Here is a 22,344-nt window from a genome sequence, read left to right on the forward strand (position 1 = left end):
TCAGGCTCTGTGCTGACAGTGCGGAGCCTGCTTAGGATTCTCTCCTCCTGTATCTCTCTCAAAATAACTAAATAAACTTAAAAAAAAAAAAAAAGTGGTATAGTAAGAAGCTCCTATAAGCAGAAAAAATAAAAATACATAGAGGAGAGATGAATAAATAACTAGTGGGCACAACATGCCTTCTTTACCGAACACCAAAAAAAGAAACCAAATGGATACTAAAACTCCTGTCTGTAATCTCCAGATGCCAAAGATTAATCCGTAAATCATCTGCAGATAAATAGGTTTCATAATCACTATTAATAGAAATTGAGTTGATGTGATATGTATGAGCATTGGCAAATATTCTTCGTGGGCTGGCCTCAACCATTAGATCCATGGGCCTAAAGACTGGCACCTGTCAATACATGAAAAACAGTCATTACAAAATGCTCATTTATTTACAATGGCACTTAAGGTTCAGTTCTTTACTCCAGTTTTTGAGGGAACACTACAAATAGCACACAGATTTAGTTTTATACAGCAACTGATATTGATCCTTAAAGTGTTGAAATGAGAAGAAAAATAATTTGGTCAATTTATCTTCTTTTACACTATTAGAATTTGATGTGCGTTCTAGTTCCAATCTTTTGCTTGAGATTTACAAAGCTAAACATTTTCCCAGTTTGAAATGGCTAAAAAGGAAATTGGCCCAGAGCACCTAATTCTTGGTATTTTTCAGCAGAAACCAGAATATCTGGTCCATTTCTGCTTTTTTGACCTCCAAAGAAAATTAATCTTGAAACTTAAGGTTGTGTTAGCTAACAGAGACTATAAAACAGTCTTGCGTTAGGTCTTGGGTCAGCCCCTGACACAGAGAGACCTCTATGTGGGACATGGTTGTTCAAAATGGGAGTTTTTAATGTCCTACCTGGTTACAGAATTATTGGGAGGGGGCAGATTACAGTTAATCCTATTCAAGTTCTGCTCAGGATCTAGCATATATAATATGAATACAGAACACTATTTGTCATACCATCATTTTTTCGTAAGTAGTACTTACTCGTAGTGTAGTGACTGTAGTAGGATCTCTATACCTTCCATCCTCCTCTTTCAAGTTATACCCTTCTGGTCTTTTGTCCCTTTCACTGATTTTCCATAATTTTATTGTTTTATCTGGAGAGAAAAATGAAAAAGTCCTCAAAAAAAGAGTAATACTAATGGAAGAAATATATATAGGTACATTAAAACATGCTATTTCGGGGCACCTGAGTGGCTCAGGTGGTTGAGTGTCTGAATCTTGGTTTCGGCTCAGGTCGGGCTCTGCACTGACAGCGTGGAGCCTGCGTGGGATTCTCTATTCCTCTTTCTCTGCCCCTCCGCCCACTCAGGCCCTTTCTCTCTCTCTCTCAAAATAAATAAATAAACATTAAAAACAAATTTCCTATTACCTGATGAATAAAAACACATATTCATAGAAATACAATACAGAAATCACAAATTTATGTTAATGGTACTCATAAAGTACCATTTGATATTAAAATCAAGTCACAGCCAGGTCCTTTATCTTTTAAAAATTATTAAAGCTATGGGGCGCCCGGGTGGCTCAGTCAGTTAAGCACCCAACTTCAGCTCAGGTCATGATCTCACAGTTCATGGGTTCAAGCCCGGCATCGGGCTCTGTGCTCACAGCTCAGAGCCTGGAGCCTGCTTTGGATTCTGTGTCTCCCTTTCTCTGCCCCTCCCCTATCCACACACACACACTCTCTCTCTCTCTCAAAATAAATAAACATTAAAAAAATACTTAAAAAAGTAATTAAAGCTAGAGGGGAAAAATTATACATATATGTATCTGTGCATGTAAACACATATATGTCTGTACATATATATACAAACACATACATATATATTTACTTAATATTTAATTTTTAATAGAGAACAGAGTTAAGAAAGATTATTTAGAATAAAAATGATAAAGGAATATCTATCTTCCTTTGTCCCATACTTCCTAGCAGATCTATCAAAGACTTCCCATGGGTGCCAGGGTGGCTCAGCCAGTTAAGCCCCTGACTCTTGATTTCCGCTCAGGAGCCTGCTTAGGATTCTCTCTCTCCCTGTGCCTCTCTCCTGTTCACGTGTGTGTGCGTGCACTCTCTCTCTCTCAAAAAAAAAAAAAAAAAAAGAGAGAGAGAAAAAGACTCCACAAATTCCTTCACAGACTGGATGCCTTTGTTTATTTATTTTTTTTAACGTTTACTTATTTTTGAGACAGAGAGACAGAGCATGAATGGGGGAGGGTCAGAGAGAGAGGGAGACACAGAATCTGAAACAGGCTCCAGGTTCTGAGCATTCAGCACAGAGCCCGACGCGGGGCTCGAACTCACAGACCGCGAGATCATGACCTGAGCCGAAGTCGGATGCTTAACTGACTGAGCCACCCAGGCGCCCCGGATGCCTTTGTTTAAATCTATCTTCTCCCTGCTGTACTAGGGATTTAAGTCAAGTTGTTAACAGGACTGGAAAAAAAAAAAAACAAAACACGACCAATTAAAACTATGTCCCCAAGTTCTTCAAGACAAAATTCCTAGATTATCAAGAATATAGGAAATAGTATTTTTTAAATAAATGCTTATTTTAAGTTCAGAGTTACAGTAAAGTTGCAAAGGTAGCACAGAGTGTTTCCATTATACCCTTCACCCAGTTTCTTCTAATGTCAACAACTTATGCAACCATGGTATTTATGCAACATCCTATTTAACCATTTGTTACAATTAAGAAATTAACATTGTACATTACTATTAGCTTAAACTCCAGACTTTACTCAGATTTCACCAGGTTTTCTACTAACAGCCCTTTCTACTCCAGGATCCAAACAACACTGTATTTAGTTGTCAACTTTCCTTGGTCTCTCTGACTTTAACAGTTTCTCAGACTTTCCTGATTTTTCATCTTCCCGACCATTCTGAGAAGTAGTAGTGAGGTACTGTAGAATGTCCCTCAGCTGGGTACGTCTGTTTTCTTTTCTCATCAGACTGGGATCACTGGTTTTTAGGCAGGTACCAGAGGTGAAGTAAGATACACATGTATACATATCAACATGACTTTTCCACTGGTGATGTTAGCTTCACTCACTTGGCTAAGGCAGGATCTGCCAGGTTTCTCCACTGCAGTTACTCTTTGCCCCCTTGTCATACTCTATTCTTTGGCAATGAGTCTCTAAGTCTGGTCCACACTTAGAGAATCAAGTTACAGTTCCTGTAGGGAGGAGCATCCATCCATATATTTGAAATTCTCCTGTAAGAAGTATCCCCTCTCCCTGCTTATTTATTTGACCAATCATTTATTTAAATCATTATGGACTCAAGCAGGTTTATTTAATACTTCATGTTATAATCCTAAAACTGCATTCATATAAATGTGTCACATTCTTAATGGTCCTTTCATAAACAAATGGGTAAAACAACTTAAAAAAAATAGTGTATGGGGCACTTTATAAAATTCTGTCACATACAGGCATAGCAGGGACTCTTCTAGCCTTACCACCTCTCTCTGCCTGGTAGGGAAGAGTGTGTCAGTTACCCCTGTGGATGCCCTTTGCGAAGATGAAGTGTAAACAGAAAAAAATTGCTAATTTTGCTAACTTGTAATCTAATATTTCATCTAAACCCTAGTAATGTTTAGAGTTATCTTGCAGTTAAAAGTTCTCTATGTGCTATGTGTAAAATATATATATACTGTATATAACATGTAATATATACTGTATATAAATCTTATGTAAAGATGTATATATTTTAGGATATTTTACTTGTCCCCAAATGCATGATATAAATAAGTCAAGCCTAAACTCTTCATTTTTTTAAATTTTATTTATTTATTTTTTTACGTTTATTTATTTTTGAGACAGAGAGAGACAGAGCATGAACGAGGAAGGGTCAGACAGAGAGGGAGACACAGAATCTGAAACAGGCTCCAGGCTCTGAGCTGCCAGCACGGAGCCCGATGCGGGGCTCGAACTCACGGACTGTGAGATCATGACCTGAGCTGAAGTCGGACGCCCAACCGACTGAGCCACCCAGGCGCCCCTAAACTCTTCATTTTATAAGAATGAAAAGCTTCCCCTCACCAATTCATAACTATCGTACGGCCTGTTCAAATTCACCATCCTTACTAAAGATATAAAGAAATCACAATATATGTATCAAATTTTTCAAATAAAATGTAATTAGTCTGTGGTTCCTAGTAGTGTTTTAGGAAGAAAATTATATTTTAAAAAATCATGAAAAACTGGGTAAACAGATTTTTAAAACATATTAAATTTCAACATTTTTTAAGTGATATAAATTTGTCACTTAAGAGGTTAAAAAAGTTTTTAATTAATTTAGAATAAAAATGATAAAGGACTATCTCCCTTCCTCCCATACTTCCCAGGAGATTTATCAAAGACTCCACATGGGTACCAGGGTGGCTCGGCCAGTTAAGCAACTCTCGATTTCCGCTCAGGAGCCTGCTTAAGGTTCTTTCTCTCCCTGTACAATTTGAGTGCAGTTCATGGGAACAAGGCAGGTCAGAAATAAAGTATTTTAGGAGCACCTGGGTGGCTCAGTTGGTTGAAATGTCCAACTCTTGATTTTGGTTCAGGTCATGATCTCGTGGGTCATGAGTTTAAGCCCTGCACTGGACTCTGTGTTAACAACGGGGAGCCTGCTTGGGATTCTCTCTTTCCCACTCTCTGCCCCTCTGCTGCTCACTCTCTCTTTCTCAAAATATAAACCTTTTTTAAAAAAGAAAAATAAATACTAAAAACATTTTTTTAAATGTTTTTATTTATTTTTGAAGGAGAGAGACAGAGCATGAGTGGGGGAGGAACAGAGAGAGAGGGAGACACAGAATTCGAAGCAGGCTCCAGGCTCTAAGCTGTCAGCACAGAGCCCAATGCAGGGCTCGAACTCACGAACTGTGAGATCATGACCTGAGCCAAAGTTGGACGTTTAACCGACTGAGCCACCCAGGCGCCCCAAGAAATAAATATTTTAAATATTTTTAAAAGCTTGTTCATTTTTGAGAGAGAAAGTATACACGCACCTGAGCAGAAATCACGAGTCATACGCTTAACTGACTAAACCACCCAGAAGCCCCAAGAAATGAAATACTTTAATAAGTGTAACAATTAAAAAAAAAAAACAAAAACGAAATTCCTAAGCTCTACAGTAGTGACTTTTTTAGCTGCAGTTTTTGGCCTACTGGAGGTATGAAACAATAATCAAACTCCATAGAGCTGCATGCAAAATTATTCCTCAAAGAAATCTGTCTTTTCTAAAAGGTTAAGAACCACTGCTCTTTGGTGGTTCCCTACATTGTCAATACTAATTAGTAAAGGGTGTTCCAGAAATCCCCAAGTCCCAGTGCCCCTCTCACCATAAAAAGAGGGTTGGGAGAGGGAAGACCATGCTACCAAGTTTCCTTTGTGGGAATGCAGCTTTATTATTCAAAAGCTTCTTATTAACAAGCTGTTAAAACACTGTTATTTACTAGTGAACTCTGTACTACTCATATACTCAAGACTCATGACCAACAGGTTAGAGATGGACATTTCTGCAACATGGAAGAATCGAGGAGCATTCAGAGAAAGCGAAAGGAGATGAAAGAGAAAAAGAATAAAGTCACTTAAAGAAACATTAAAATGAACTCAAGTTATAAGGAGGGCATTACGAAGTGACTTAAGAAAGAACAATCTGGGGAACACTGGACAGTGTATGATGGGACCATGGCAAAGCAATGCAAAGATGAAAGTAAGATTACTTTGGGTCAATCAAAGCTGCGATATTTAGTTCTATTCCCTACCATTCTCCCACAGTAGTTTCTCATCTTTTAGGAGAGTAAAGGCCCATTACAAGTGGAGGAGGAGGAGGTATCATTATGCTTAATCTCACACAGACAACAATACCAAATTATATAAAGTTATTACTCAGAGTTGAGATGTTGATGTTCTCCCATGAGTACTTTCTTTTAAAAAGAATAAAGCTTTTCAGATATAGTTTAAATTCTGCTCCTTCCATCCTTATCCCATCCCACCACACCCAGACAGAGCAGTGCGTAAAATTCCCATACCTGTTTTATCCTTCCACAGTGAGCTCTACTTTTTAGTACAAAAAAATAATGCATCCCCAAATAACTATTAGTACTCTTTAATAATAACGACAAAAGATACCTACAATGCACTGTGCAGTGCCCTTGAAAATAATGACTTTAAAATTTATGCAGTAAACCTATTTGGGAGACACTTGATTCTACAGAAAAATACTACACAGAGTCATATACCTAAGACCCAAACACTGGAATCCCCAGTGGTCTCCCCCTCCACTGAGCCTCTGTGAAGTTTTCTGTCTAGGAAGGCTCATCTGATTATACACTGCTTTGCTTATTTCAAATCACAGAGAGCGCATGGAAGACACATGTGGATATCAAGTGAGAACTGAAAGATATTTGAGATTTATTCCATAAATGAACTGAAATGGGATTTGCTTCTGAACAATACTGAGGAGGAGGAGAAGCAGAAGCACCTGAAAAAACAACTGGCTATGAACTGAGAACTGCTGAAGCTGGGTGATGGGTATGCAGGCTCCATTATTCTATTTCAACTTTTACTTTAAAAATCTCCCTTTATAAAAGAATAGTAATTTATCCCGCAAGAAGTGAACTGCCAAAATTATTAAGAACAAATATCCCAATATATGAGGTATGTATGCCCCAGCACACTTACTTGGGGCATTTACTTCCAAAAGTAGAAACCATATAAATGATATGATCAAGTATTATTTTGATGTGAAACAGCAGTATCTGAAGTGTTGTTGAAATAACTTAGTTTACATCTAAATTTAAAGTGAACCAAGATTAGAAGCCAACATACAACATGAATAAACACATTTCCTTCATCTATAGTGCCCTAAGTTATAAGCTTTAAATCATTTTTATTTCTATTTATTTTTCCTTTAATAAGGAGAAGAGAGGCAAATGCAGTTTATGTGAGAAGAGATGGGGTAGAGGGTTTCAACGTGCTGGTTGGGGAGAGCTTTGATGATCCGAAAAGTGGTCACCTAAGAAGCAGCAATGGTGTCAGCTAATGGCATCATTTTATGGAATGTATTTCTAAGAACTTGATACAGTGGGTGATAAAGCCTAAATTGGATGAAAGGGTCACTCAGTAATCTCCACCATGTCACCCCAGAAGTCTCTTGACTTTATCATCTGCAAATGGGAAAGGACAGTAAGGTCTAGGTACTAAAATCTAATTTCATTAATAGTGCCTTATACAGCCTCAAGAAAGTTTTAATTTAAATTTTTACAGACAATGGCTAACTAGAACCTGGATGTACCCCCCTCAATCACTCTTAACGATTCTCTTCAGACCCAAACCCCCATGGATAAACCAAGTCACAACAACTTACATAAAAAAAATTTAGAAGAACAAAAAGAGATATTCTTAAATTCTGGTAGTCATTACATGATTCTAATTCTTAGTTAATAACTTTTCTCGAGCAAACAAAATGGTGTAAGAAGAATCTTCTTCCATCCATGAGGCTTGCTGGGAAGAAGGCAGTATGTCGATTCCAGTTTGTGTCCTTAAAGAACAAGTATCAAGTAGAAAGAGTGCTCTCCCAAAAAGTATCCTGGAATGGAGACCATCCTTTGACAGATAGTGTGTATTTACACTGAAATACTCTTTGGAGAGCTTAGGCACACTTTAACGAGCACTCACTATGCACACTAAGAGTTATCACATTTACTACTCATAATGATACTGTAACATAGATACTCCTATCTCCAGTTTGGCCATGAGGAAAATCTGACTCAACTATTATGATCTGCTCAAGGCTACTAAGCCAAGAAGTGGCACAAACGGTACCTGCTCTAAATCTAATAGTAAAGTCTTTTTTTTTCTTCCCTACAGACTGTGTGGGTACTAAAAGAAAACTGACACCTAAAGGATCTCTTTCACGGAATTTAGAGAAACTAAAAGAGAATACAAAAGGGAAGACAAAAAAGAATTTACACATTCCATGTGGGAAAGACATATTTCCAAGTGTCTATTTGCAGAAATCTCTGAATTATTCTACTTTGTAAAGGTCAAAGTAGCCTACAGAATAGGTGTACACAGTGGGCATATAAAAGGAGAAAATTTTAACACTTACCATTGGTAGACAATAAAAACTGAGCAGCATTTTTCTGGGGTAACCACCTAATTTTGTTGATCTTTTCTTCTATTTCTAAACTTTTCAAGTAGTCAAACTCTGGTTCATGGCTCTGAAAGGTGCTGTAAACATTATATTCTCCTCTGCTATGAGACTGGATTTTGTTCTAAAATGGAAACAAAAATATTTGGACGATTGTTGAGAAATATTTCAAAAAATAATCAAACATGTAATCAATTCCAACAGACCTTGCAAAATTCTGGTTAATTATCTGCATCTTAAATACAATTGCTTTTTATGTTTAAGGTCTTCAAGGAATAAATAAAACAGATTCACCAAAAAGGAAAAGCTAAAGACTAATAATTAAGCCCAATATAATTGGAAAAGGGTACGGATCAATCTGATTACTAATTTACCGTTATTTAGTAAATAATAAAGGACTACTGGTTAAAAAAAAAAAAAAGAAAAAAAAATCTAAGTATCCTTAATGAGGGAGCTCATCCAAAATGGGAAAAGTAAGTAAAAGCTTATCAGAATCAGCTGGCTGAGGCACACTTTCTTTCACTGCCCACTTTAGGGTCAATCCTCAGTTATTTAATATGATGCATTATTTTCCTCCTCCTCTTCCTTTCTCATGCCTGCCTTTAGGTCATTTCACCACTAAAAAACTCATTAAGAGCTCTCATCAATGTCATGGCCACCACAACACCCACCCCAAGACCACTGTCACATAGCTCTGTTACTCACTAAGTCCGCATTCAGCATTAACCAGCAAACCACTCCCCACAAACCCATCAACAATTGTTTACGCTCCTTAAATTAGCCTTCTTATATTATAAGCCTAGCACACACCGATGATTTATTTCATTTAGTATCAGTGAGTGAATATGGTTTAAGCTACTGGATAAAGAGACTGCTGGTGAACTTCTTTAGTTAACACTAACACCTTAGAAAAAGTAAGAGTTATAACCATGTTCAGAATTTTATCTTTTAACCTATTATCACATGATTAAAAATCTTTCCATCAAAAACACTGAAAGTTTAGTTCAAAGAAGAACCTATAGGAAAATAGTTTACAGGAACGATATTACTGATAGTCAACTATTTTAAGGTAAAACTGAATTATCAAGTGAAATGTTTAAGATTATCTAAGAATGGCTCATTGGTTATTATTCTCCATACAGAAAGAAAACCTTATTGAATCTTTTTTTTAAAATTAGGACATAGGTCTTCTTTAAAAAAAAAATTTTTTTAATGTTTATTTTTGAGAGAGAGAGGGAAAGAGAGAGAGAGAGAGAGAGAGAGAGAGAGAGGCAGAGAGAGAGGCAGAGAGAGAGGGAGACACAGAACCTTAAGCAGCCTCCAGGCTCTGAGCTGTCAGCACAGCAACGCAGGGCTCAAACTCACAAACCACAAGGATCATGACCTGAGCTGAAGTCGGAGGTTTAAGTGACTGAGCCACCCAGGCACCCCTTGAATCAACATCTTAAAAGCCTGTTTTGGGTTGTTTTTTTCTGGTAGCTTGATCACCTGGATCGATCATTCATGGTTACAGTTGTCTTTGTGCCCTCCAGTAGCAGTATTAATTATTACTGAGTTTGCCAATATTAAGAATGCAGGGCATATGACAAAATATAATCCACATGGGGATTAGAACCTTGATCTCATTACCATAACCTTACACCAAATCAGATAACCCAATCCATTAAATAAATATATGCTAATATCACTTCAGAAAAAAACATCTTCTATCTAAAATTACTGTTTCAAAAGGTTTGTCACGTTACTCTCCAAAAAAATTATCTTAGCAATTCAATTTTTTTTTAAATGTTTTATTTTTATTTTGAGACAGAGAGAGAGAGAGAGAGAGAGAGAGAGACAAGAGAGACAGAGCGTGTGAGCAGAGGAGGGGCAGAGAGAGGGAGATGCAGAAACTGAAGCAGGCTCCAGGCTCTGAGCTGTCAGCACAGAGCCTGATATGGGGCTCAAACTCACGGACCAGGAGATCATGACCTGAGCTGAAGTCAGATGCTTAACTGACCGAGCCACCCAGGCGCCCCATAGCAATTCAATTTTTAATATGAATGTGTTTTGAACTTGAGCAAGTGAAGTGCACATGTTTCCTACTACCTACAATAGAGAGATTTAATAACACAGATTCTCTACCTTCAAGTAACTTGTGTATGTGAAACTTTAGTCAAAAATAGAAATTAGGGCACCTGGGTCAATCAGTCATGTCCGACTTCGGCACAGGTCATGATCTCGCGGTTCTTGAGCCTGAGCCCCAATCAAAGCAGGAATCTGCTTTGGATTCTGTCTCCCCCTCTCTCTGCCCCTCCCCAACTTGTGTGTGTGTGTGCGTGCTCGTTCTCTCTCTCTCAAAAATAAACATTAAAAAGAGTTATAAAAAAAATAATTTTTTTAAAAAGCAGAAATAAGGTCCATTTAATTCAGGTAAGCAATATAGAGAACCAAGGGCAAACACATACACTTCTATATGCAAAAACTGGGTCTCTATGGGTCACAATATATAAAATGATAAGAAAAGCACAAACATAAACATATCTTCTAAAACAGGAAAAAAAAACCCCCATCATCCTAAAGACTCAGTAATTATTACATGGATCTAAACATGATTACATGATACAAAAACAAAATCATGGAGATGACTGGCAGTCTTAATGGATTTCAAGAAGCATTTTTTCTTTACAACAGGCAAATAAAAACTACATCACACAAGAAGAAAGTTATGTCTACAAAGTTAAACATGGCAGGCTGGGCTCACGTATTAACAACCATATTCCTGAAACTCCACTAAAATTACAGTAAAATAATTTTTTTAATTATTTATTTTGTGTGTGTGTGTGTGTGAGAGAGAGAGAGAGAGAGAGAGAAAGAGAAAGAGAAAGAGAAAGAGAAAGAGAAAGAAAGAGGGAGCGAAAGACTATGTGGGCATGCACACGCAAGCAGTGGAGGGGCAGAAAGAGAGGGAGACAGGACTTGAACTCACGAACCGCCAAGATCATGACCTGAGCTGAAACTGAATGTCTGATGCTTAACGTACTGAGCCACCCAGGTCCCTACACAAAAGAATTTTTAAAGACAAATCAACAAGAACAAAGAATAACAGCAGAGATGACAGCAGCAGTGACAAACAGAAGAGGCCATAAAACAGATGCATGCACAGAAACTGACTTAGTGGATTCCAGAGAGCTGAATCTTTAGTGAGCAGTGAGATTTCCCCTAAAACTTGGGGAGGGATGTTTACATTATTATAATGATCACGACTGTGAGCAAGTACGAACTAAGTACTTTGAGCAAATATAAAGAAAAGGAAACATAATCCCCCTGTCCTCAACACTGTGACACTTGAACAAGAATGCATCAAAGAATGTCGTTTTAAAAATTAAAGAATTTTAAATTTAAAAATTTAAAGAGTAAAGGGGACTCTTGATTTCGGCTCCTACCCAAGTAGCAAACATGCACTTCACAAAGATAATATCCAAATGACCAATAAACGCATTAAAAGATGGTCAATCAGTGTTAAAAAAAAGAAAGTATAATATGACATACACAAAATCTCCAAAATATTTGAAAATTAAAAAAAAAGACCGATAATAAAGTATTGGCAAAGACGTGAACAACCAAAATTTTCATATACTGTTCAGGAGAATAAAATCGGCAAACCACTTTTTATTGTGCTGTCCACCTCATGACATAGTAATTTCATGCATGACTATGTGGACCAAAAAACATGATCAAGAATGTTCAGCAAAACTAAAAGGCGATAGAATGGGAGAAGATATTTGCAAACATCAGATAAAGGCTTAGTATCCAAAATCTATAAAGAACTCATCAAACTCAACACCCAAAAAACCACAAATAATCCAGTGAAGAAATGGGCAAAAGACGTCATGAACAGACACTTCTCCAAAGAAGACATCCAGATGGTCAACCGACACATGAAAAAATGCTCAACGTTACTCATCATCAGGGAAATACAAATCAAAACCACAATGAGGTACCACCTCACACCAGTCAGAATGGCTAACATTAACAACTCAGGCAACAACAGATGTTGGCAAGGATGTGGAGAAAGAGAAACCCTTTTGCACTATTGGTGGGAATGCAAACTGACAGAGCCACTCTGGAAAACAGTATGGAAGTTCCTCAAAAAATTAAAAATAGAACTACCCTACAACCCAGCAATTGCACTACGAGGTATTTATCCAAGGGATACAGGTGTGCTGTTTCAAAGGGGCACATGCACCCCCATGTTTATAGCAGCACTATCAACAACAGCCAAAGTATGGAAAGAGCCCAAATGTCCACTGATGGATGAATGGATAAAGATGTGGTGTGTGTCACACACACACACACACACACACACACACACACACACACACACACACACACGGAGTATTACTCGGCAATCAAAAAGAATGAAATCTTGCCATTTGCAACTACATGGTTGGAACTGGAGGGTATTATTATGCTAAGCGAAATTAGAGAAGACAAATATAAGACTTCACTCATATGAGGACTTTTAAGATACAAAACAGATGGATATAAGGGACAGGAAGCAAACATAACATAAAAACAGGGAGGGGGACAAAACATAAGACACTCTTAAATACGGAGAACAAAGAGGGTTACAGGAGAGGTTGTAGGAGGGTGGAAGGGCTAAATGAGTAAGGGGCATTAAGGAATCACTCCTGAAACCACTGTTGCACTATATGCTAACTAACTTGGATGTAAATTAAAAAAAATAAATTAAATGAAAATACCAAAAAATAAAAATAGTGCTTGTCAAAATAGTAAAAATCCATCCAAATTAATATTTTTAAAAAATTTTAGATACCAACATAAGTGAATATAACTTATTTATCATATAAAAGCTCATTTGTTATCATTAGTCACATTGTATAGTATGGAGAACAGAAGAGAAAGTCGCAAATTAGTATGAGGAATATGGTCTTTCCTATTCCGGGAATCAATCAAAATTATAAAGGAAATCCTGGTCAATGTGGGAGGTTGTAGTCAATAGTTGGATAGAGACAATTTATCCAACTGGTAAAATAGCACTGCTTTAAAAAAAAAGAAAGAAATCTTCTACCAACCAAGCTGTTTGTGAAAAACAAGCCTTCTCTTTGTACTGCTTATAATTCTAAATACTACATCAATTAAGGACAGCAAAATTTAAATTCCTTTCTCTTGATTACTGAAGTGAAAATCAATCTCCAGTAGTGATGAAATTGTTCTGCCCACCTAACTATTCAACAGCTTTCACTCTCAAAATAAAAATAAAAATGGCCTTAAATTATACTTTAAAATGTTAATTGGGTGAGTTTTAGGCATCCACCGTGCACATTTTCATATTTTTAGTAACACACTGCTTTTAAAAACTTGTATTTCTAGTAACGTTTTAGTTTCTAATGTATCCCTGAGTTGAGTTATTATGTAACTACTAATCACTCTGCTTAACTAACTTATTCAAGTCCACCTTTTCCTTCCCACCCCTTCCTTATATCACCAACGTCTTAAAACAATTATCTTTTGGAGCATTTTTATTAGTGTCTAATTCCCTCGTAATTTTCAATGTGATCTTTGCTATATTTCCAATGTCATTCCTGTGATTGAATAAAATAGCCAGTTTTATTGAAATGTCTATTTTCAGACTCTCTGAGTTGTAAACATCTTCTACATTATTTTCTATAGAACAAATTTGTTCTTTATATAAAGGTGTCTCCAAAAATTTTTTAACAAATTCTGCCTTGATTGCATATAATTATGAAGAAAAAATATCAGACTGATAAGTTCAAATATATATATATGGATTTGAGGTTCTTTTTAGTGTGTTTATGTATTTTCAATAAAGAAAATATGAAAAACAAAAAACAAAAAAACCAAACAACAAAAAATAACGCTCATAGATGCATTATTCTTAATAGTCACAAACTGAAACAACCAAAATGTTTGCACCTACAACATAACAGATAAATTGTAGTAAAGCAACACAAAAGAACATTCATTACATAGCAATGAACATGAGCAAATTATATACACACAAACGTAGTATTGAGCAAAAAGGCCAGATACACCCTTATTATGATTCCATTTATGGAAGGTTCTAAAAGTACAGATCAAACTCAGTGTTAGAAATCAGGCTTATAAATAGACTTTTCTTTAAGGGGAGAAAGGAGAAATTAATGACTTGGAAGGGGAATGAGAAGGGTTATGTGGAAGGGTGGAAAGTTCTATTTCTTGACCTAGATGTCTGCTATGTGATAATGTACTAATGCTTTGTATGCTTTTGTGTATTATTTCAATACAGTGTAAAAAAATGTGGCACACAAAAGGTGCAGCCACTTTGAAAACAGTATGTGGGTTCCTCAAAATAGAACTACCCTGTGATTCAGCAATTGCACTTTTCAGGATATATTCGAAAGAATTAAAACAGGATCTCAAAGAGATTATTCACAATAGCTATGTGAATAGCAAACTAATAGTAGAAGCAAACTAAATGTCCAGTGACGGATACATGAATAAAGACAAATGTGACATACAAACACACACGAATATTAGTCTTAAAAAAAGCCTATCTTATGCCACTATATGGATGAACCATGAAGAGATTAAGCTAAGTCAAACAAGCCAGTCAGAAAATGAGAAATACTCCATGATTCCACTTACATGAGGTATCTAAAGTAGCCAACTTCATAGAAACAGCAAGTTAGAATGGTGGTTGCCAGGGGCTAGGAGGAGGAAGAGGGTAGGAAGTTGTTGTTCAGTGGGTATACTGTTTCAGTTATGCAGGACTGGTGGGGGGAGGGGCTGTATGGGGGGGTTGTCTAGCAATCTGTTATACAACATTGTATATATGGTTGGTAATGCTGTATTGCAGACTTGGAAAACGGTTGAGAAGTTCCACCTTATATGATATTTTACCACAGTTAATTAATAATACAGCACACAAAAACAAAATATATAAGAACACATTTAAATCGTTACCTATAGGGACGGATGAATCTACCTCTATTGTTACCTACAGGGAAAGGTACATGAAAGCGTGTGAGAAGCAGTGTATGTGCACCTGCATGCCTATGTGCACAGGTTTGGAGCTCATGAACTCAAGTATGACCCTGAGGTTTAAACAAACCAAAACAAAATATAAAACCGTAATATTCAATGGTGTTAGAACCAACCAACCATTTGGAAAGAAGACTGGAACTTTGTTTCTTATACACAAGTAAACTCCAGACGGAGCAATTAAATGCTCAAAAATAAACAAAAGCAACAAAAGTTAAGTACAATGGTGAATTTCTATATATTTTAAAGTGAAAAAGAACTTTTTACTATAAAGACAAAAGTAAATAGCAGAGAAAGACTGACAGCTAACAAGATGGCTAGTATAGGCCAGAAAATTATGTATTATATAAGATGTATTATAAAAGGTCCTTAAAAATCACTACGAAAGGGGAGCCTGGGTGGCTCTGTTGGTTGAGCATCCGATTTCTGCTCAGGTCACGATCTCGTGGTTTGTGGGTTCAAGCTCCGCATCGGGCTCTGTGCTGACCACTTGCTCAGAGACTGGAGCCTGTTTGGGATTCTGTGTCTCCTTCTCTCTCTGCCCCTCCCCCACTTGTGCTCTGTCTCTAAATGTAAAAAACAAAAAAAAATTTTAAATAAAAAAAAATCACTAGAAAAGAATATCAATACCTTTCCTTGAAAGATGACAAAGGTCAAAAGTTGGCAATTTATATAACACATGGTCAGTAAATATATGTAGAACTGCTCATTATTGTTAGTAATCAAAATTGAAGAATAATGTTTGGTCCTTAGACGAATAAAAAATGTGATAATGACCATCGTTTTAATGATGAGAATATGGTTCAAGTCATATACTACCAGAAGAAGTATAAATATTTACACAGCTTCTCTGGAGGATAATTTGTCAATACTTATTGAAAGCCTTAAAAAATGTAGATATTCAACAATTCCACTTCAAAAGTATAATCTCATGGAAAACCATGCCTGCAAAGATGTATGAACAACTTAATGCATAAACAACCTCAATATCCATCAAATCAAGTAAATTATGAAATACTATAGAGCCAATTACATTCAACAGCAGATCAGTGTGTCTCAACCATATTAACTTAATCAAGCACAATGCTTCCTGCTACTCGTCTTCTATAGCTCCCACAAGCTCCATGTTCATTTAACTTTTGTCACTTAAGTTATAAAAGCAGACTGGACATGTTCTTCCACACTACACATGCACTCCTTTCCACTCAATTATTGCCCAGTTTCTTCACCTCCTTGACTGAAATTAACCTGATCAACATCAACAGATACAAAAACTTATGGAGTCGCATGTGCAACATGATTCTAATTCTGCAAAACAAAAATACCCAGAATGCACACAGACACAGATTGGTCTTTATTCATGAGATGAGATGAGATGATTCTGAATGTTTGGGGGGGGGGGGGGGGGGCGCGGGGCGGCTCCCAAGTAGTCTTTGTGTTGACAAGGGGCTCAGTTCCATCTCACAAACCATGAGATCATGACCTGAGCTGAAATCAAGAGTCGGATGCTTATCAGACTGAGCCACCCAGGTGCCCCTGAGATGGGATGATTTTGGATTTTTATCTTTTTCTTTGTGAAAATGATAGTTTTCATACTTTTCATGATAAACCTATTAAGAATAATCAAGAATTAAAAACAATCTCTGAAAGAACATCATTTGACATTCTGTAACAGCTAATTCTAAATATAAATAACTGCACTGTGCTTTTACTAATAACTTCCTTCTTTTAAAAGAAACTTTATGAAAAGGTAGGACTTACTTTGTTCCTTGAACAAAACATAACACACTTTAGAAAAAATTAAAAATGTATTTTACTGTAACTCATATAAGTGACAATGGATATTTTTTAAGCTGCTAAATAGAACACTAATAAAATTTAGTGTTTATTAATGATTCTTTAATCTTGTAATATATTTGTAACAAGCAAACATTTGCTTTTTATTTCAAAGTGGTTTAAAAGAGTTTGACTCTTGTAGGGTGGCTAGGTGACTCGTCGGTTAAGAGTCCGACTTCGGTTCAGGTCATGATCTCACCGTTTGCAGGTTTAAGCCCTACGTGGGGCTCTGTGTGGACAGCTCAGAACCTGGAGCCTGTTTCTGATTCTGTCTCTTCCTCTCTCTCTCTCTGCCCCTCCCCTGTTCATGCTGACTCTTGTGTTCTCCCTCTCTCTTAAAAAAGTAAACATTAAAAAAACTAAAAGAAAAAAAAAGTTTGAGTCTTGTGAAATGACAGAAATGGTAGAAAACAAAATCAATTCATATCTGATTAACAAACCACTATCAATGCAAATATATGGAACTTTCTAGAATAAAGCAAGATAAAACACAATCGATGTAAACAGAAAACAACAACAAAAAAAGAAATTTCTATCATTTTCTGATCACAATGATGGTGGTGGAATATTTCAAGATTTTTCAGCTCTTATTAAATAGTTGTGCCCCTTCGCTGAATGCCTATTATATACTATACTAAGCAACACACACTTTAGACAACTTAGACTCTTATGGAGTTGGTTTCCTCTCTAAACAAGATTAACACACAGATTGGTCTTTATTCATGAGATGAAATGATTCTGAATGTTTGTTTATTTTGAGAGAGAGAGAGAGAGAGAAAATGAATCCCAAGTAGGCTCTGTGATGACACGAGGCTCAGCTCAATCTCACAAACCGTGAGATCATGACCTCAGCCGAAATCAAGAGTTGGACTGCTTAACCAACAGCAGATGGACCCCACATCTTTAATGTCCAATCGATCCACATTATTTAGACACAACATGATATGGCTAAACATACAATGGCCTGCAATCCAAAAAGCCGAACGTTAGTTTCTCAAATTAGGAAACCTGCAACACCCTGTATTCTGACCAAGTTATTTATTTTGAAAAGAGCAAAAGGAGTTATTTGAGAAAGAAACCAACTTCAATAAATTCTGAAACCTGTATATACAGCTCAATTACAATATGGAAAAAATAAAAAAGATTAGTTCAACACACTTAAGGTACCGAAAAAGTAAAATACAGTAAAGACTAGATATAACTCTATAAAATAATGTTCTGTCTGATACAGATGCATTTAAAATAGTCATTGTAAAAAGATTATCAGTATGTATGTTGGAATAACCTGCCTGTCAGTTTGGGGGTGGGTAGGGAAGGTAGAGGAGGGGAAGATCTCTAAATTACATAAAGCAGAGTAATAAATTTCAATCAGATATTGAATTGAAATGGGAAAATATGAAATATGGGTAAATGTCTAAATAATTTAGAGGCAGGAAACCAGCAAACACAAACAGAAAAAGTAAATGAAACTTAAAGGCAGCCAATCTACAAAACTGAGAAACACAGCCTCCTGAAAGAACTTACTCTCCTCGCAATACATGGCCTATAACAAATCAATTTATTAAATACACCATCAGAAAAACAGGACATATTTTTATGTACCTGGAAACAATTTTAATTACTGGAAGTATCAAAAGTTTAGGTAAAACTAAAATCCAGTAAAAATACCTTTTTTAATCACCAATTTGTCGATTTTATTTCTTCTCTGTATTTAGAAATTTTTGGTTCAAGTATAAATTCGTAAAGTTTACTGGAAGAGAATTGGCCAATATAACTTAAAAATGCTCACAACCTTAGATCCAGCTACTTAACTTCTAGAAGGTTCTAAAGAAGTAATAGGTGCTTCAAAGTTTCAACTACAAGAATGTTTTTATAGTGTTATTCATAACAGAAAAAGAAAAAAAAAGATCAGAAAGCAAGAAATAAACAATCTAGGTAATATCTAACAATAGAGATTACATTAAATAAACTTCAGTACATGTCTGTAATGGAGTATCATGTAATCATTAAAGATGAGGATTTAGAATCTTTAACAACATGAAAGGTCTTTACATACAGTATGTGAGGAAAAATAACATACCACCCTAAATATAATCTCATTTTAGAAAGACAAATCTTTAATACACACCAAAAGTGTTGGGTTTTGTTTGGTGGAGTTATAGGTACTTTCTTGCCCCCTGTCCATGTCTCCTAAATTATCTACAGTGAATATGATGTTTTTAATTAAGAGGGAGAAATTACTTGTGAGAAAAATACAATTAAGAAGTGTTGTATGTGTGAGGTTGAGAAGATGGCAGAGAGAAGAAAAAGTAAATTCTAAAATTACTGGGTATTATTAGTTTCACAGATTTGGATCTGTTTTTTGTTGTTTGGATTCTGGGGGGACAATATAAGAAATATGGACAATTCAAATTTCTGGGCAACAGGTAAAGTGAAAAAATTACTTTAATATGTCAAAAACATCCTTTCAAGATCTCATCCAGTGTTATGAAAAATAACATTCAGAAGAATCCTACTTTGTCTAACAGTTGTTTAGTGACATTCATACTGATAACGCTTAGCAATCAGAAATGGTACTTTAAACTGATACTTCACTTCTGGAAAATATAATTCTTTTGAATTTTGAATTCTTTGAGCTGGAACCTCAAAAGATTAGTAGGTAGGTGACATGTGTTTGACAGCTGGTTGGATAGAAATGTGGACAATAGACGGCTGAACAAGAGAGGTGGCTGGATGAATTCATGAACAAATAGAAATGAGGTATTTAAACTCTCAATCCAAACTCTAACTTTTCCCTCCTTAAGCCTACCACAGAGAAGACATCATTCATTAATGGCTACTATTAAAAAGTCAAGATCAAGTTATTTTCCCCATTACGATAAAGTAATGAAACTGATTTTCCTGTGTGACTTGTATCACTTAGGCTCATTACTTAGAGAAGTCAGATTTTTTTTCATATGTTAAACAATATGCAGCGTTGTGGATATTCATTCCAATTTATGCAGAAATTAACTATTACCGACTTCACTAGCTATGTGATCTTAGAAAAGTTATCTTCTCTAATCTCAACTCATCCATAAATTGGTAATAAATTGAAACACAGGAGGTGTGCACACATCTTCATTATTTTGCTGTGAAGATTAAATAAGATTTTGCGACTGTGGCAGAGAAACAAGACATGTGGATTCTAGAATTAAGGGTTCATCTCTTTATTAAAGTGTATGACTTTGGATGATTAAACCTACTGTCTGGGACCCCAGTCTTTTTATTGGTAAAAAGAGACTGCTTTACCAGGGGCTGTAAATTTGGGGCCCATATACTACCTATCCATGGATGAAACCCAGGGATTTTGTGAACCTGGATGTGGTGGAAATTTAAATATTTTTTCCTACTAATGTCTAGCTGAAATTCAGCATTTCTTTCATTTATGGATATAGGTGATAAAACACCATATTAGCAGCCTCCATCACTTTGTCACTATAGACATGACATGTTTTTAAATCACACCCCAGTTGTTATCCACAAAAACTTTTGTTTTTAATTTTACTTTTTCAATTTTTAAAATATTTTTATGTTTGTTTATTTTTGAGAGACAGAGCGTGAGTGGGGGAGGGGCAGAGAGAGAGGGAGACACAGAATCCGAAGCAGACTCCAGGCTCTGAGCTATCAGCACAGAGCCCAACGCGGGGCTCGAACTCACAAACCGTGAGATCATGACTTGAGCCGAAGTCAGACAATTGATTGAGCCACCCAGGCACCCCACAAAAAACACTTTGAAACGTATTTTTCAATATAGTTTCCTTCCTAATCCTATGTTATTATATACAATTAAAACATTCTGAGAAGTCCACAGAACTGACCAGGCTACTGACGAAATCCATGACACCAAAGGTTGAGAACCCCTGCAAAAGCTTATAAATTTTAGCACTTAATTTCTGTGAATGCACCATATACAAATAAAGCTCAATATGGGCAAAACAAATTTCACAGTTATCTCTGGTAGAGGAGGGTAGTGGTAACAGGAAGGACAAAGAAGGCCTCTAAAGTGCCAGTAATATCCCATTTCTTGATCCAGGGAAGAATTACACAAGTGTGTTTGTTTTGTGAAAATTTATAGAACTGTACACTTGTGATTCTGTGCATTTTTCTGTATGTATCATGTGATCTATCTTAAAGGTATTTACATTTAATGTATCTTAAATACATTTAAGATCTATCTGTTTAAATGTATTTTTAGATATAAACTTGAAGCTGTATTATGGAGCTTTTATCCTTATCCTGGTACTGGAATGCAGAGAATTTCAATTCGACATTTTCTATCAAATGAGGTCCCCAAAGGACTTTTAAAAAAAGTAAAAGTGGGATCTCGGGCCTCCAGACATTCTGATTTAGTGGGTATGAGACACAGTCCAGTAATCTGCATTTGAAATGCATGTTCCCAGGCGATTCTAACATTTTATTCTTTGAAAAACACAAAACTTAGATCAAAGAGTGAATGAAAAATGAAGACAGTTAAGCCCAGTAGCTAAGAGAAGAAACCTTATTTTATAGATACTTTGATTTAGAATAAACCACACTGGATTTTCTTGAACTTCTCATGTATTCTTTCTATAATATTCCTGACAGATGGGCATCCAGATCTTGTGTATTTATTTCCATATACAAAAGAAACTAATCAATTCTTCCCACATAAATCCCTAAATATCAAGACTCTACACAGTCTCTTCTCCTGGCTATACAGACTTGGTTCCTTCGACCATTTCTCACCAACACTGCTAAATTTGCTGTTCTGATTGCTGCTCAGTAAATACTATGTAAAGCGAATGCTGCCACATCACCCTAGAAAAGTGGGTTCTCTCTTCACTTAAACGTCAAAGTAAATCAACAACCCCTTTGTATGGATGATACTGAATCTGTTAAAAACAAATCTTGTTTTTTTTTAAGTTTATTTATTTTGAGAGAGAGAAAGAGCAAGTGGGGGAGGGGCAGAGAGAGAGAGACAATCCCAAGCAGGTTCTATACTGTCAGCACAGAGCCCCATGTGGGGCTCAAACTGATGAACCTCATGACCTGGCCGAATTCAGGAGTTGGACGCTCCAATGACTGAGCCACTTGGGCGCCCTTAACAACATCTTGGTGATTTTGAGCTCCATTCTAGTCTTTCCAAATAATTTACAAAGAAAATACATATTAAACCCCTACCCATTTTTTTTTTTTTTATTGGAGAGGGAGAGAGAGGGAGAGTGAGAGT

At 36.2% G+C, this 22,344-nt stretch overlaps 1 protein-coding gene and 1 long non-coding RNA gene across 5 annotated transcripts in view; one reads left to right on the forward strand and one right to left on the reverse strand.

Annotated features, from left to right (window-relative positions):
• Nucleotides 1-22,344, reverse strand: part of PPP2R2A (protein phosphatase 2 regulatory subunit Balpha) — an 84,819-nt gene that overhangs the window by 9,634 nt on the left and 52,841 nt on the right. For all 4 annotated transcript variants that reach the window (XM_053900947.1, XM_019466898.2, XM_053900948.1 and 1 more), the window contains exons 4-6: nt 8,169-8,334; nt 1,043-1,155; nt 220-397 (exon numbers count right to left, since the gene is read on the reverse strand). In XM_053900947.1, coding sequence (XP_053756922.1) covers nt 220-397; nt 1,043-1,155; nt 8,169-8,334 — 457 coding nt within the window. The remainder of the gene's footprint in view (nt 1-219; nt 398-1,042; nt 1,156-8,168; nt 8,335-22,344) is intronic.
• LOC109277310 (uncharacterized) lies at nt 6,378-8,219 on the forward strand. The gene is made up of 2 exons (XR_002085100.2): nt 6,378-6,589; nt 7,928-8,219. It is a non-coding gene; the product is annotated as an uncharacterized LOC109277310 (long non-coding RNA).

Source organism: Panthera pardus, unplaced genomic scaffold (assembly GCF_024362965.1).
Source record: "Panthera pardus isolate Hobbes unplaced genomic scaffold, ASM2436296v1 HiC_scaffold_13, whole genome shotgun sequence".
NCBI lineage: Eukaryota > Metazoa > Chordata > Mammalia > Carnivora > Felidae > Panthera > Panthera pardus.